This window comes from Contarinia nasturtii, unplaced genomic scaffold, assembly GCF_009176525.2.
Source record: "Contarinia nasturtii isolate CC-2019 unplaced genomic scaffold, AAFC_CNas_1.1 Cnas_scaffold_2103, whole genome shotgun sequence".
Lineage (NCBI taxonomy): Eukaryota > Metazoa > Arthropoda > Insecta > Diptera > Cecidomyiidae > Contarinia > Contarinia nasturtii.
Window position 1 is genome coordinate 12264 of NW_022199433.1, and position 13805 is coordinate 26068.

Below are 13805 nucleotides of genomic sequence, written 5' to 3' on the forward strand. Positions count from 1 at the left end.
AAAAATCGAACGTAAAAACTTACCTTAAAGTCCCAATAAATAAGGCAATAAAGTCACTTGAGAACACGTATTTTCACCAATGTGCTCTTGACTAATTTTAATTAATTTCAATGGAAGATGTTAATGGAAGATGCTGATATAAGCTGTCAAAATAGATTTCGCCATTCGCCTGTTTTGAATCGCTCTGTAGTGAATCAATTGCGGCGAGAGATCAGAGAAATTTCGCCTTTGAATTGACTCATTGAAAATATAATTTATTTTAATTTTAAAATGAAAAAAAACTCCGTCAAAATTTTTGTTAAAGAACAATTTATTACTCGTAAGATAAGCGTTGAAAATTGGATTAGAAATCAATAAAAAAAGGAGACACATCAATAGATATTATAAATAATTATTCAAGTTATGCGGTAGACTTAATTTGCAAAGTACTACATCTCGACTTGATAAGTCCAGAAGTTCAATTTAAACATTTGAAGAAAAAACGTCAGGGTGTTGGGAATGTTTTCTTGGCTTCTTTAATGATTGATTTTGGTGTGCATGGTGTCCAAATGTTTCTTAAGACTTCCTTTGCGTGTAAAACGCATCATACAAATCTCGCATCGAAACGACTTTTCACCGCTATGCTGTCGCACATGGTCTTTCAAGTGAGTTTTAATCAAAGTGGTAAGCTTCTTGCAGATATGGCATTCATATCAACGCATTTTGCACACTTTTTCATGTGCTTCTTTGTCGGCTTTCTGGAAAAATCCATCAAGACAGCCTCGGCAATGGAATGGAAATTCATTGATGTGTGTAATTTTGTGCTTCTTCAAGTTCTGCATACATGTGAATTCTTTGCGACAAATATCGCATCGATATGGTTTTTCACCGGAGTGAGTACGCATGTGTCGATTAAAGTGCCCCTTTTGATTGCTGGAATATTTGCAAAGACGGCATTTGAATCGCTTGTTGGTTTCCATCTGGTTTGATGAAGTTGATGTTTTATTTCGAAATGATTCTGGATTCAAACGTGATTTAGCATCTTTTCTTGGACAACCAATCAATCGTCCTCCTTTTTTGAAGCTTCTGGCACCACCCAAGATGCTTCGTCCATTATTCAATGTTGCTTGTTCGTTCGTTGTGTCCAAATGATCAACAAATGTTGAAATGCCATCGTCCATTTCTTTGTCTGCCACTTTCGTTGCTTTGTCATTTTTATCATCGTCGGTATCGTCGCCATCTTCGATACCGCGCAAATTTGTGTTTGAAAAATTGTTCCAATCAAACATTTCGTCATTATTATCGCACTGAATGCCAAATCCAGCATCGAAAGGTTCCGTTTTGATTTGATCTTCTTCATCGCTTGAGCCATTGATTTCCACTGGACTATTGTTTTCGTTTTGGGCATCGCCCATACTATGAGTTAAGCCAGCACTCCCGAATTTAACTGCCATTGACATGTTTGCATCTGGACCACCATTGACTCGGTCTTTCAACATGGAATAGATTTCGAATTGATCATACGTGTTCTTGATCCTGCACAAAATTAAAATCAAAAATGATTAGAAAAGGTCACACCAAATACTCTTGATATTACTCACCGATCGTTTGAAACGCGCAAAAAATACTGCTTGAATTCAGCATTAAACAATAAGCCACTGAGTTCGAAGGCTGTTTTAATTTTACCCAAAGACATTGTTGTCTGGCGATCGAAAGCAGCAAGCATATTGTTCATCTCGTTTCTCCAGTCCATTGCTGATGCATCCATCTAGGTTGAGAACATAAACAAAACTACAGTGAGATCATTTCATTAAAAAAATATTTCGATTAACCACTGATTTCTTTAAAATATATTTCTTCTTGTCGTCTAATATTCATAAAATCAGCCATGGTGCTCTATGAAAGAATTACAAACAAAGAGCTATGTATATTGTACCATTAGACACGACGTCTAATGGTCAATTGGTTTATTTTTTTCAAAGGGTCTTTTTTACGGAACTGACTGAGTTCACTTGTTCACAATGTCCAATTTTTGACGTAATTCTCAGTCAGAATAATAATTGTTGTGGTTTTCAATACTTGTACTACTCTTAATCTTACCTTTTATTTCGATCTTTGAACGAGTCAACCTCAAATCTACTGATCTTTTAAGATTTTAATTGTTTTATTCAATTGAAATCGTGCGAAATTCAAAAAATGAATGAAAAATGTTGCTTGCACAAGGCGTCGTGTGATTAATGATTATGCAACATTCTAAGCGGCAAAATGAGCTGTCCAGAGCTGTCAAAATCATTTTTCGCCGCACTCAAACTGCCCTGCGATGAATTCAAATACTGTTGGATAACTTTCGTCAAAATAAGAAAAAAAGATATAAATTAAGAAGATAAAGTTTATTTTATTCATATACGTTCATATAGATTCGTGTGTTGAAGCTTACAAGTAATTATAAGGTTTGGTTTTTAAAAAAAGTTCAAATTTAAAGTAAAGTAGTTTGGTTGAATTTATGGGTAAATATGTACATCGAACTGCTATCAATGGCACAAACTGTCGAGGTAGTTCAGTTATAATTATTATTCAAAACAGTAAATCTCGAAACATAAAAGCACAATTTAATTGAGCACAAACTCAGCCATAGACTAGTGGTTAGCGTGCCAGGTTTGTGAGCGTGAGGACACGAGTTCGATTCTCGATCAAATTTGGTCCGGTATTTTTCCACCGTGATTCGCTCAGGAATCGTCAGTGGTTTAATGCGGAATAGATTTGGCCGGGTTTCGGGCTAGTGGAGTGCTTCGGAAGGGCACTTAAAGCCGTCGGTCCCGTGTGTGTGCATAACGAAGATATGGGCTCAGCATAGACACACGTAAAATGGAGTGCCTTCACGTCAGGTTGTTGTATTGAATATGTGAGAGATTGCAAATACAACAACCGTAAAAAGGTAGTGCGCCATCTCTGGTGAATATACCGGTAAACCAGCGATGTGTGCATTCCTCCATTGAAATAAGAAGAGCCCAACGCCATCTAGGAATGAATGGAATTCTTGTGACTGTCATGACAATTGACTTGAGAAGAAAGCCCTGGTCACTGGCCCTGTACGGAGGCTAGTTACATGGCTGCTATAAAGTGGGCCATACCGTGGGAAGCATTCTCCAAGCAATCAAGTGACAGCACAAGACGGGTCGTCATGCAATAAGTTACGAAACTTGAGCATCGAGTGAATAACTCCCCGTTTAATCCAATAATCCAATAATCCAAAATCCAATTGAGCACAACAAATAATCAAACGGTTAAAATCGGACGTTTTTGTTAATGTATGAATTTGTTAGTTGTAGCTACTAGACGCCATCTTTGTAACACGCAACACTCCAATTTATCACGAATCAATTTATCAAATTTAATAATTTTATGCTAAAAACATTTGACTCCAAGAATAATTTATATTTAAGGTCGATATCAAATTGTTCATTCATGAATGATTAATTTTGTTTATTTTTGCATAAACTTCCGCTCATAAAATTTAATGAATAAAACTATTTTACGACAAGATTACGAAAAAAATCTCTTACATTTTCCTCTTCTTTTGATCAATAACAGATAATTTCAATTAAAATGAAAGGATTTTATGCGAATAATGGAATGTTTGCACTAAATTCAAGAAAGCCAAATTTTATTTCGATATCGAAAATATGTGTCTCTTTCTTTGATTTTGATAGTTTTAGACTATAAAATGTTGGAGGCGTATTGTGTGGCAGAAGAACGAGAAAGAATGACGCCACTCTATATGCGAACCGTCAAGAACAACAAACTGTCAAAACCATAGGACGAGCCTAAAAGTGTCTTTTATATGTATTTATATGCAAACGTCATTCTCTGAACTTTAGAAGAATCCCCCTACACTAATGTAAGAGGAACTAGAAGAAATGGTTTGTGCATTGGATAAATTTCCACTATTGTATATTAAATAAGACATGAACCACCACACATTTTCATTAGTTCGATGTTTATAGGATAGATACAGCGCCATTCAATGTCTGACAACTATACTTGTCCTATGGTCAAAACGAATTTGCTGCACTTCAGACACTGCGAAATCAGATCAGACAGCATCGATTTTTGAGCGAATTGAAATAAAGATTCATAATAAAGGATTTGCATTTTTTTTTATCAATAATTATAAATTCATAATAACATCCGTTGCATAATCAACTTCAGATTATGTCTGCCTACTACTGTTATTTCAAATTGCTTTGAGCGCATTCGTTTGTATATTCAAGCAATTTCCGAGTAAACTTGTTTTTGTTCAATTATTACTTTATTCGTCAAGATTTCGGTTTAAAAAAATCCATTAAATATTCACGAAGAATTTGTTGGAAATGTTGGTTTAAGGGTGGCTTCTTTAATGGTTGATTCTGGTGTGGATGTTGTCCAAATGTGTATTCAGACTTCCTTTGCGTGTAAAACGCGTTATACAAATCTCGCATCGAAACGGGTTTTCACCGTTGTGCTGTCGCATATGCCTTTTCAACAGAGGGATACAAACACTGACATACTTCTTGCAGATATGACATTCATATCGACGCAATTTGCACACCTGTTCACGCCTTTTCATGGTCGTGTTTTTCGGCCATTTGAGAAAATCCACTGAATGGAATGGAATTTGTTCAATGTGCGTCACTTTGTGCGTCTTCAGATTTGACGCTTGGGTGAATCCTTTGCGGCAAATATCATATTGATATGGTTTCTCACCTGTATGAGTACGCGTGTGCTCATTGAAGTGTCCCTTGTGATTAGTGGAATATTCACAAAATGTGCAGTTGAATCGCTTGTTGGTTTCCATCTGGTTGGATGCAATTAATGGTCGTGTTCTATTCTTCAATACCTTTGCTCCTTCATTTCTTGTTTCAGTTTTTCGTTCATTAGAAGCAATTTCAGTCGACTCAACAACTGAACTATCGTCAGAAGCAAGTATGAAATTATCAAGTATGAATGGATCACGGTATCGATTTCCGATTGATGAGTTAATTGGACTTGAGCACTCAATCTTAATACGTCTGAAGAAATTAGGGAAAAATTCGAATTGAATTTATGTGGAAATTCTCATACAAATATTCAAACTCAAACTTACTGATCAGCAATTGGTGCATTTCCAAAGCTTGCAATTCCATTCGTTTCAACCAAAGTCCTTAGCAAAGGATTTCTAGCTGCTTGGCTTTCGCGCACCATCGATTGAATATTGCTTCGAGAACTGTATATTGCTCGGTGTTGATTACTTTGCGGACGTCTGACTGGTCCATGTTTGGCAAAACCAAGAAATGAATTTGATTCATTCTAACGACCTTCAGCGAATGAGCTTCTTTCCGTATCGACTCGTCGTCTTTTGATTATTGTTGAACCAATGTGAGTTTCATTGCGATCAATTGTTACATTGCGTGTAAAACTTATAACTTCACGCGTAATAAAAAAATAAAATCCTTTGCGAGATTATCGTAGCTTGCGTTGTGTTTTACGAATATAGAAATTGTATAAATGAGAGAAATGTGAATTCACAGAAATAGATTCCAATTTTTTTTCAAATTGCAGAATCTGAAAGCACACAACTAGCTATTATTTAGTATTTTTATTCAACATTTTTATCAAGTTTTAAGTGGTTGAATTGATTTTAACATGTAAGTCCACAACAAATTAATAAAGTAACGAAAATATATTAGTATTATTATTAAGTTTTTCCTAGCACATAGAATGTGCTTATTTTTAAAATTGAAAGGTTTTTAGTTGGTGATAAAAATGTGATGTGTTAGTGATTTTGAGACACAATTTGTGACATGCAAGCTTGTCGGACTTTGTTCAGGTTTGAGAGAAATAAAATGTCTTACATCCGTAAGATGAACTTTTCCGCACTGTGATCCACAACATTCATTTATTACATATCTTTTACCGTAAATATGAATTCATAAGAAATCTGAATCTGACATTAGTTTTGGGATACAAATAATTTCTGATACATTTTTCAATGCTTGTATGATATCGTAATGAGGTGAAACCTTGCACAGGGTATTTTTTTCACACAAAAGTAGCATTCTGAAAGTTTTAGGAGCCTCCAATTGGGAGCAACCTTATTTTTAGTGAATGAAATTTTTCAAAATTCTCCGAATGTTATTGTTTTGTGAAAAAAATAACCTTTGCAAAGTTTCACGTCCTTACGATACCATACAGGCTAGAGTGGCCGCGGAAATCAACTTCATCATATAAAATATGATTCACCCCCACATTCTTTTCTTTTTGATGTGAGAATCACGTGTGCAAAGTTTCATGATGATATCTCTTCAAAAAGTCGTTCCTCATTCGTCATCTTTTAATGGAAATCTGTTTATATGAAAAATTCAAAATTTGAGAAAAAATGCACCAAAATAAATCATTGAAATGTTCATTTGTTTGACTCCATTTTATTTGCACCATTCAAGTGTGCTATTATTTACAAAGATTCAAAGTTTCTGTCCTGGATAATACGTACAAATCTCAATTTTTCGAACAAAAATGACCAAAAATTCACAGAAAAAAGTACAAAATTACATAGACCAAGAGCCACTCCAACAAGTAACTTTTTTTTTTGCTTTATGTCAGAAAACTATATTGAACCATGCAGCTAGACATACACTAAACAAATAATTTTACGTCTGTCATTACAGTCACCCACTTCGCGAAATCTGCACTATTATTCGCGGATAGAAAACACATCAATTAATAAAACGAGCTGCATGTTTGATTTTCTGGAATACATTTTGTTTTTGCTCAAAGATTCTTCGATTAAAATTTCTGCATGAAATTCCGCATTGTTTACAAAATCTGCATGAATGAATTATGTAAAAAAAACTATCAACTTTTTTGTCAGCTTTATGTCTGAAATTTTAAACATTGATTTTTTATCATAAAATAACACTAAATTATAAAAATCTGCACTTAAATACACATATTTATTGTTTTCTGCATGAACAAAATTACATGTTTGTATATATGGAAATGTTGCTTGACAGCTCAAATGAGTGCGTTCAATGTGTCATATGGAGTGTTTTCAATATGCCTTTTGGGTACTCCATCATGGTGTCACCATGGATACACCGATGCACGAATATCGCTGAAAAACAATACCAGCCTATTCCTCGCAACCCCCAATCACCCTGTAAAATCAGATTTGGATTTGCTTTTCTCTAAGAAGAGTTATCGTGCTAGCAAATTACCTATTGATTTTTTGCGTACACCATACAGGGTACAGTGTACTGTGTACAGTGTACCACATCCCCACATTAACATGGCCAAAAAACTGTTGCTCTGTGATTTTTTATACCCAAAACGCATTGAAAAACGATTTTTAGCGATTTCAAAATGTTGGGCTGATTTCAATACTTTACTGCACACAGTGGGTGTGCGGAAAAGTAAAAACTTTATGTTGCAGTAATATTTGGAGAAAAATAAGAGCTACTTTTTCTCCGCAACGATTCAATTGTTATTAGTAAAATCTTTTAGAATATTTCAATTTGTAAGTTTTATTTTTTAAAAGAATTAATTTTCACTGTATTTGCAGATTAAACTCAAGAAGTTTTAAAGGAAAGAAAGTTATAATTATGCAAAGTATGATTAAAAATCTACCTAATGGTGACACCAATGTCTGGGAAGTATTTGATGCACCTTCTTTAAGCTCAGCCGATCATATTAAATTTTTCAACGAAATGCTTTCCGACATTGACACGCCAACATTGCCGTTTGATCTGAGCAACGTTCATGGTGATTGTATTGAATTCGACGAAAAGGTGTTGAAGTTGTCCCATGATCTGAATAATCAGTTACGGGTGCATGCAAGGAATTTAAATGTGACTTTGTCCAGTCTTTGCCACTTGGCATGGGGACAAGTACTTGCTCATGCTAGTGGATGTGAGGCAGTGGTCTTCGGAACTGTGCTCTTCGATCGTTCACAGGGGGGAGAAGAGAACGACAGTGCCATGGGGTTGGTGATTAACACGCTACCTCTGCGACTGGATATTGATGAAACCACAATCGAAGATGCTGTACGCCGTACCCATGCTCAGTTGAGTGCATTACTTGCACATGAACATGCTCCGCTGGAATTGGCACAACGTTGTAGTGGGGTTCCAGCTACTTTACAGCTGTTTAGTGCGCTACTGAATTTCCGCCATAAAGACCAGAATGGGAAAGTCGAATTGTTGTTCCCTGGAAAGAGTACTCTAAGTAGTGCAGAGCGAACAAATTACCCATTAACCATGACTGTAGACGATGACAACACTGCAATTAGTCTGACAGTTCAAGTTATGTCATCACTATCAGCAGCACGGATCTGTGCTTATATGCAACAGGCCCTTGTCTCGCTTGCCGATGCATTAACGCATACACCGAAACAATCAGTGCGAAAATTGACAGTGTTACCAGCAGAAGAGCGTGAGATGCTGTTGCATACCTGGAACAAGACGGAAGTCGCCTTCCCACGGGTTCGCTGTCTTCATCAGCTGTTTGAAGCGCAGGTAGAGCGCGACGGACAGGCAATTGCTGTGGAATGTGAAGGAAAAACATTAAGCTATGCTGAACTCAACGCACAAGCGAACCAGCTTGCACATTACCTCATTGCAAAAGGAGTTAAACCAGATGATCGCATCGCACTTTGCGTTAAGCGCAGCACAAAAATGCTAATAGCCATTTTAGGGATTCTCAAAGCTGGTGGCGCCTATGTACCGCTCGATCCAGTCTATTCCAGTCAACGACTGATAAATATTCTAGATGACGCCGATCCAGTGTATTTATTGGCTGATGCCACTGGACAAAAAGCACTCGGCTATCATAGAGTATCCATTGTTGACTTAGATATAGTATTGCCTGATGGTCTTTCGACGGATAATCCTGATCCGACCAAACTGGGACTCACTCCGACACATTTGGCCTACGTAATTTACACCTCAGGTTCTACTGGAAAACCAAAGGGAGTGATGGTTGAACATCTGACTGTACACAATCTGGCCCATAACGTGAAGTCGCTGTTCGGTATCACTTCAACCAGCCGCATTCTGCAATTCGCTTCGTGCTGTTTTGATACCAGCCTTCATGAGATTATAATGGCTATAATGAGTGGGGCCTGTCTTTGCATACCTTGCGAAGAAGTTCGCCAAACCAATTTGATGAGTTATATTATCGCTAAAAATATCACACATGCGGATCTTCCACCAGCCCTACTCCAGAACTTACAAAACCCTTCGGTCTTGAAGAGTTTACATACATTGATTTTAGGTGGCGAAGCACCTGCATTATCTGTGCTACAAACTACGTTTTCTTACACAAAGGTTTTCAATTCTTATGGACAAACCGAAACTACTATCACTGCAACTAATTGGTTATGCCCGGTTGACTTCAAAAGCCATCCGATACCAATCGGTCGTCCAATGTCCAATATACGGATTTACCTTTTAGATCTCCAAGGCAAACCGGTTCCATTGGGAGCCGAAGGAGAGTTGTATATTGGTGGCGCTGGTGTAGCGCGAGTCTACCTCAACCGACCTGAACTTACCGCAGAACGTTTTCTCCCTGATCCATTCAGTGAAAATCCAGAAGCACGTATGTACCGCTCCGGTGATCGGGCCCGTTATCTTCCTGATGGCAATTTGGTCTATTTGGGACGCACCGACCAACAAGTAAAAATTCGTGGTTTTCGAATTGAGCCTGGTGAAATTGAAGGCCGCCTCATTGAACATCCTTTGGTGCAAGACGCCGTTGTTTTGTCATGGAAAAATAAGCCAGATACTGATGCGCGTCTAGTTGCATATGTAGTCGCAGAACAAGATATATCGCTCGCTCTGAATTTACGCACATATTTGGTGGATTTACTGCCTGAATATATGGTGCCGGCGGCTTATGTTTGTCTTCCGTCTTTGCCACTCACACCAAACGGCAAATTGGATCGACGTGCACTGCCAGCTCCAGACGATGAATCATTTGCCCGTCAGTCGTATGAACCTCCAAAAGGTGAAATGGAAGTGAAACTAGCCACACTCTGGAGTGAAATTCTGGGCATTGAATGCATCAGTCGGCATGACAACTTCTTCGCATTGGGTGGACATTCTCTACTGATCGTGAGAATGTTGTCGCAATTACGACAAGCCGGGCTAGACACCAATGTCCGCGAAGTATTCGATGCACCCTCTTTGGCCGCACTTGCCAAAACTCTCGGCCATCACAAGGCATTAATCATTCCACCTAATCTGATTACCGCAGATAGCACGAAAATTACTCCAGAAATGCTGCCGCTTATCACTCTTCCGCAGACAGAGATTGATGCATTAATTGCACAGGTGCCGGGTGGCGTGGCCAATGTTCAAGATATTTACGGATTAGCGCCATTACAACAAGGCATTTTGTTCCATCATATGATGGCTGAACATGGTGACCCATACTTGCTCATTACACGTTTACAATTTGAGGACCGAACCTCACTCGAACGTTATTCCACTGCATTGCAACAAGTGATTGAACGACATGATATTCTGCGTACCGCTTTCATGTGGGAAGGACTCAATGAACCGGCACAAGTTGTCTTACGTCACGTTCCATCGCTACTCACTGAAGTCACACTGAATGATACCGATGAGCCGATACTAGAACAATTGAGCAAACGCTTCAACCCACGTCACTACCGTTTAGACTTAAAACAGGCACCGCTGCTACGTCTAATAGCCGCCTCAACTTCAGAAGGTGAATGGGTGGCACTGGAACTGATGCACCACTTGACTGGAGACCACGAATCTCTAGAAAGACTGTATACAGAAGTTGAAATGATATTTATGGGACAAAAAGAGCGATTAGCAACCCCCATACCATTCCGCAATGTAGTGGCTCAAGCTCGTCTAGGTGTAAGCTCAGTCGAGCATACAAAATTTTTCAATGAAATGCTTTCCGACATTGACACGTCAACATTGCCGTTTGGTCTGAGGGACGTTCATGGTAATGGCACCAAGGGGGGTTGACGTATATGAGATTGGAGACTTTTTTTTGCGAATCTCGCTAATGAGCGCCATCTGATTTTAGTGTGAATTAGATGCAAAAATCAAATTTATTTCAATAATTTGGAATGTATTTGAATGTTATAGTTTCAACACAAAAATTGTATTAAAAATCATTCAAGTAAATCAAATTGAAATTAAATCAATTAAAAATCATTGTACACACACATAAAGCATATAAAATAATACAACTAAATTATAAATACTCACACCATTCTATGGGAACCTAACAAAATCGTATTATTTCAAATTAGAATTATTTTTATTTCATATAAATGATTCTATTTATTTTTTCAAATTCATTCTATTAGAATTATAAATAAATAAATTTCTATTTATTACAGAAAATAATGATTCATTATTAATGAAACAGAAAAAATTCTCCACAATGTGAAAATACGAAGTTACGTATATATTATGACAGCTGTGGTTACGTATACGTCGACATTAATAATCTGTCAAAACCGTAAACACATTATTTTCATAACGCAATTTTGCGATAGTTTTTGTGTGCAAACTGTAAGTTATTTTGTGATTTTATTGTGTTTAGATTGAATACGATTTCATAAATTGTTGAAAAGTGATTTTACAGTAACAAGAAATGTAAAGCAGAGAGAAAAAAACCAATAAATGAGTTTAGAACGTTTAGAATCATATGCACATTTTCGTGATATTCTAACCTCAATCGCTCTTCACTCTCAGTTTAACATTTTTTATATCAACAATTATTTTATAATTTAAACAGGAAACGCAAAATGGTTTGGTGCGATATATGCCAGCAGAATATTTCGGGAAACATTTACAAGCACAAAAGAGTTGAGCACAGTTGGGATCGAGGTGGTATTAAATTGATTAAACAGGAAGATAAAACTCTGATCGAAGCTATACAAAACGAAAAAACATTCGTTGGACCTTCGCTGTTATATTTGAAACGTCTCGCAAATTATGCGGTAACACAAAATTTTCAAGCCACATTTTTTGGAGTCGACTCCAAGCAATGCCAAGCAATCCCAATTTGAAGATAATTCTAATGTCAGCAACGCTAAACAGCGAAAAATTCAGTAGATATTTCAATGGTTGTCCGATTATCGATGTGCCTGGACGTACTTTTGATGTTCAAACTATGCATCTCGAAGAAGTATTAATCAAAACAGAATACAAAACGAGCAAAATGGCCACATATTTGGAAGAGAATCAAGTATCGCAAATTCGGCGTATAAAAGATGGTAACTATTAAATGACATACTAGATATTACATATCGGTTGCCTTATAAAGCACAAAGATTAAATCGTTGCTTGGAAAAACGCATCTTTACGTAAAATATTAATTTATTGTTTATTATTTCATTCTATAGAAGACATGCCGCGATCATATCGCTTAATGTGCGACAGTCGCCTGGATTCTTATATTTTGCGAAAAGATTGTGAATCATTTGAAAACGTTTTTTCTCTCATTGAAGGCGACTACATGCCGGCCAATTATGTTCATCGTACAAAGCAACGCACCGTGTTGGGAATTGCTGCGGAAAATGGTTCACTGAATATGATGTTAAAGCTTTTGGCTTTTGGTGAAAGTGCGACCTTTAAAGATCCATTTGGTAAAAGCGCAATTGATTATGCGAAAGAGAATAAACAAGAGGAATGTTGTGAGGGTTGTGAGCTCTTAATGTGTTATGAACGTGTGACATCCACCACAACATGGAAAAATTACGTGGAAATTGGAAGAGCGTATCGATCAACACAAGGCACACAAAATATTATTGATCACAACTTACTTTTTCATGTCATTGATCATATCCATGAAAATACGTCAAAAAATGGCGCTATTCTTGTATTTTTGCCCAGCTACGACGATATATGCGAACAACATGAAAAGTTAGTAAGCGTACATGGATTACAGGATTGGGGTTATAAGATTTTTGCGCTGCATAGCGAACTAAATGATGAAAACAATGAGGGTCATGCTCATGTCTTTGATCGCATGGAAAATGGCGTTCGAAAAATAATATTATCTACAAATATTGCAGAAACAGCACTTACAATAGATGATGTCGTCTACGTTATTGATGCCGGAAAAGCAAAATCGCTGTTTTATGACGCGGAAACCAAATCGACCATTCTCGAATTAAAGTCTATTTCACAGGCATGTGCAAAACAGCGCAGTGGCAGAGCTGGTCGCGTTCAAAACGGCTTCTGTTATCGTTTGTATTCATTGGAACAATACAAAATGATGCACAAATATAAGCCAGCAGAAATTGTACGAGTGCCTATAGCGAAAACTATTTTTCAAATTTTATTTTAAAAAAACATATTAATCAAATAAATGTAATTTCAGTCCAATTTATTTAGAAAGATGAAAAATGGCTTTTATTTTCGGCAAAGGTATAAACGTATAAATTATTTTGTATTCAATGTATTCAATTGAATTCACTTTGAAATAATTTTTTTTTTGTGTACATTATAACTAAGGCAATTTGTGTAATTTTCTTATTATATCGCATTCATTGCGCAGAAAATGAAACGAAACTATTACTATTGACTAATAATAAATGAATGATCGGTATTAAAATTATGGTAAATATAAAAAATAAGTTGGAACGATAATATGAATTTTTTTTGTATCAATAACGAACAAATTGGCATAAAAGTTCTTCCAATTTTGGTAACAAACTTTCAGCTTCCGATGGTAAAACTGAAATATTTTTCAGAACAAAGTTGCCGTTCTTTCGTTTTTGTTTTTGTTCAAATACCACAAGTCCAGGTTGATTTAGGCTA

At 36.7% G+C, this 13805-nt stretch overlaps 3 protein-coding genes and 1 long non-coding RNA gene across 6 annotated transcripts; 2 read left to right on the top strand and 2 right to left on the bottom strand.

Annotated features, from left to right (window-relative positions):
* Positions 1 to 420: 420 nt before the first annotated feature.
* On the bottom strand, positions 421 to 5199 carry LOC116347763 (zinc finger E-box-binding homeobox protein zag-1-like). Its single transcript, XM_031778482.1, has 4 exons — positions 5102 to 5199; positions 4856 to 5027; positions 1581 to 1747; positions 421 to 1515 (listed from the first exon to the last, which is right to left on the bottom strand). Exons 1-4 carry the CDS (start codon positions 5197 to 5199, stop codon positions 693 to 695), a joined length of 1260 nt encoding a protein of 419 aa, XP_031634342.1. The 3' UTR covers positions 421 to 692.
* A 2396-nt stretch (positions 5200 to 7595) lies between these two features.
* LOC116347764 (linear gramicidin synthase subunit C-like) lies at positions 7596 to 10994 on the top strand. Its single transcript, XM_031778483.1, has one exon. The coding sequence runs from the start codon at positions 7596 to 7598 to the stop codon at positions 10992 to 10994; it is 3399 nt and encodes a 1132-aa protein (XP_031634343.1).
* A 32-nt stretch (positions 10995 to 11026) lies between these two features.
* Positions 11027 to 12046, bottom strand: LOC116347762. The gene is made up of 3 exons (XR_004201712.1): positions 11373 to 12046; positions 11241 to 11256; positions 11027 to 11045 (listed from the first exon to the last, which is right to left on the bottom strand). It is a non-coding gene; the product is annotated as an uncharacterized LOC116347762 (long non-coding RNA).
* Positions 11307 to 13399, top strand: LOC116347760 (ATP-dependent DNA/RNA helicase DHX36-like). Of its 3 annotated transcripts, XM_031778479.1 has the most exons (3): positions 11343 to 11549; positions 11776 to 12256; positions 12386 to 13399. In XM_031778479.1, exons 2-3 carry the CDS (start codon positions 12028 to 12030, stop codon positions 13330 to 13332), a joined length of 1176 nt encoding a protein of 391 aa, XP_031634339.1. In that variant the 5' UTR covers positions 11343 to 11549; positions 11776 to 12027; the 3' UTR covers positions 13333 to 13399. The 3 variants fall into 3 exon arrangements, with proteins under 3 accessions (XP_031634341.1, XP_031634339.1, XP_031634340.1); XM_031778481.1 differs by lacking the exon at positions 11776 to 12256 and having other exon boundaries at positions 11307 to 11496; XM_031778480.1 differs by lacking the exon at positions 11343 to 11549 and having other exon boundaries at positions 11612 to 12256.
* Positions 13400 to 13805: the final 406 nt, after the last annotated feature.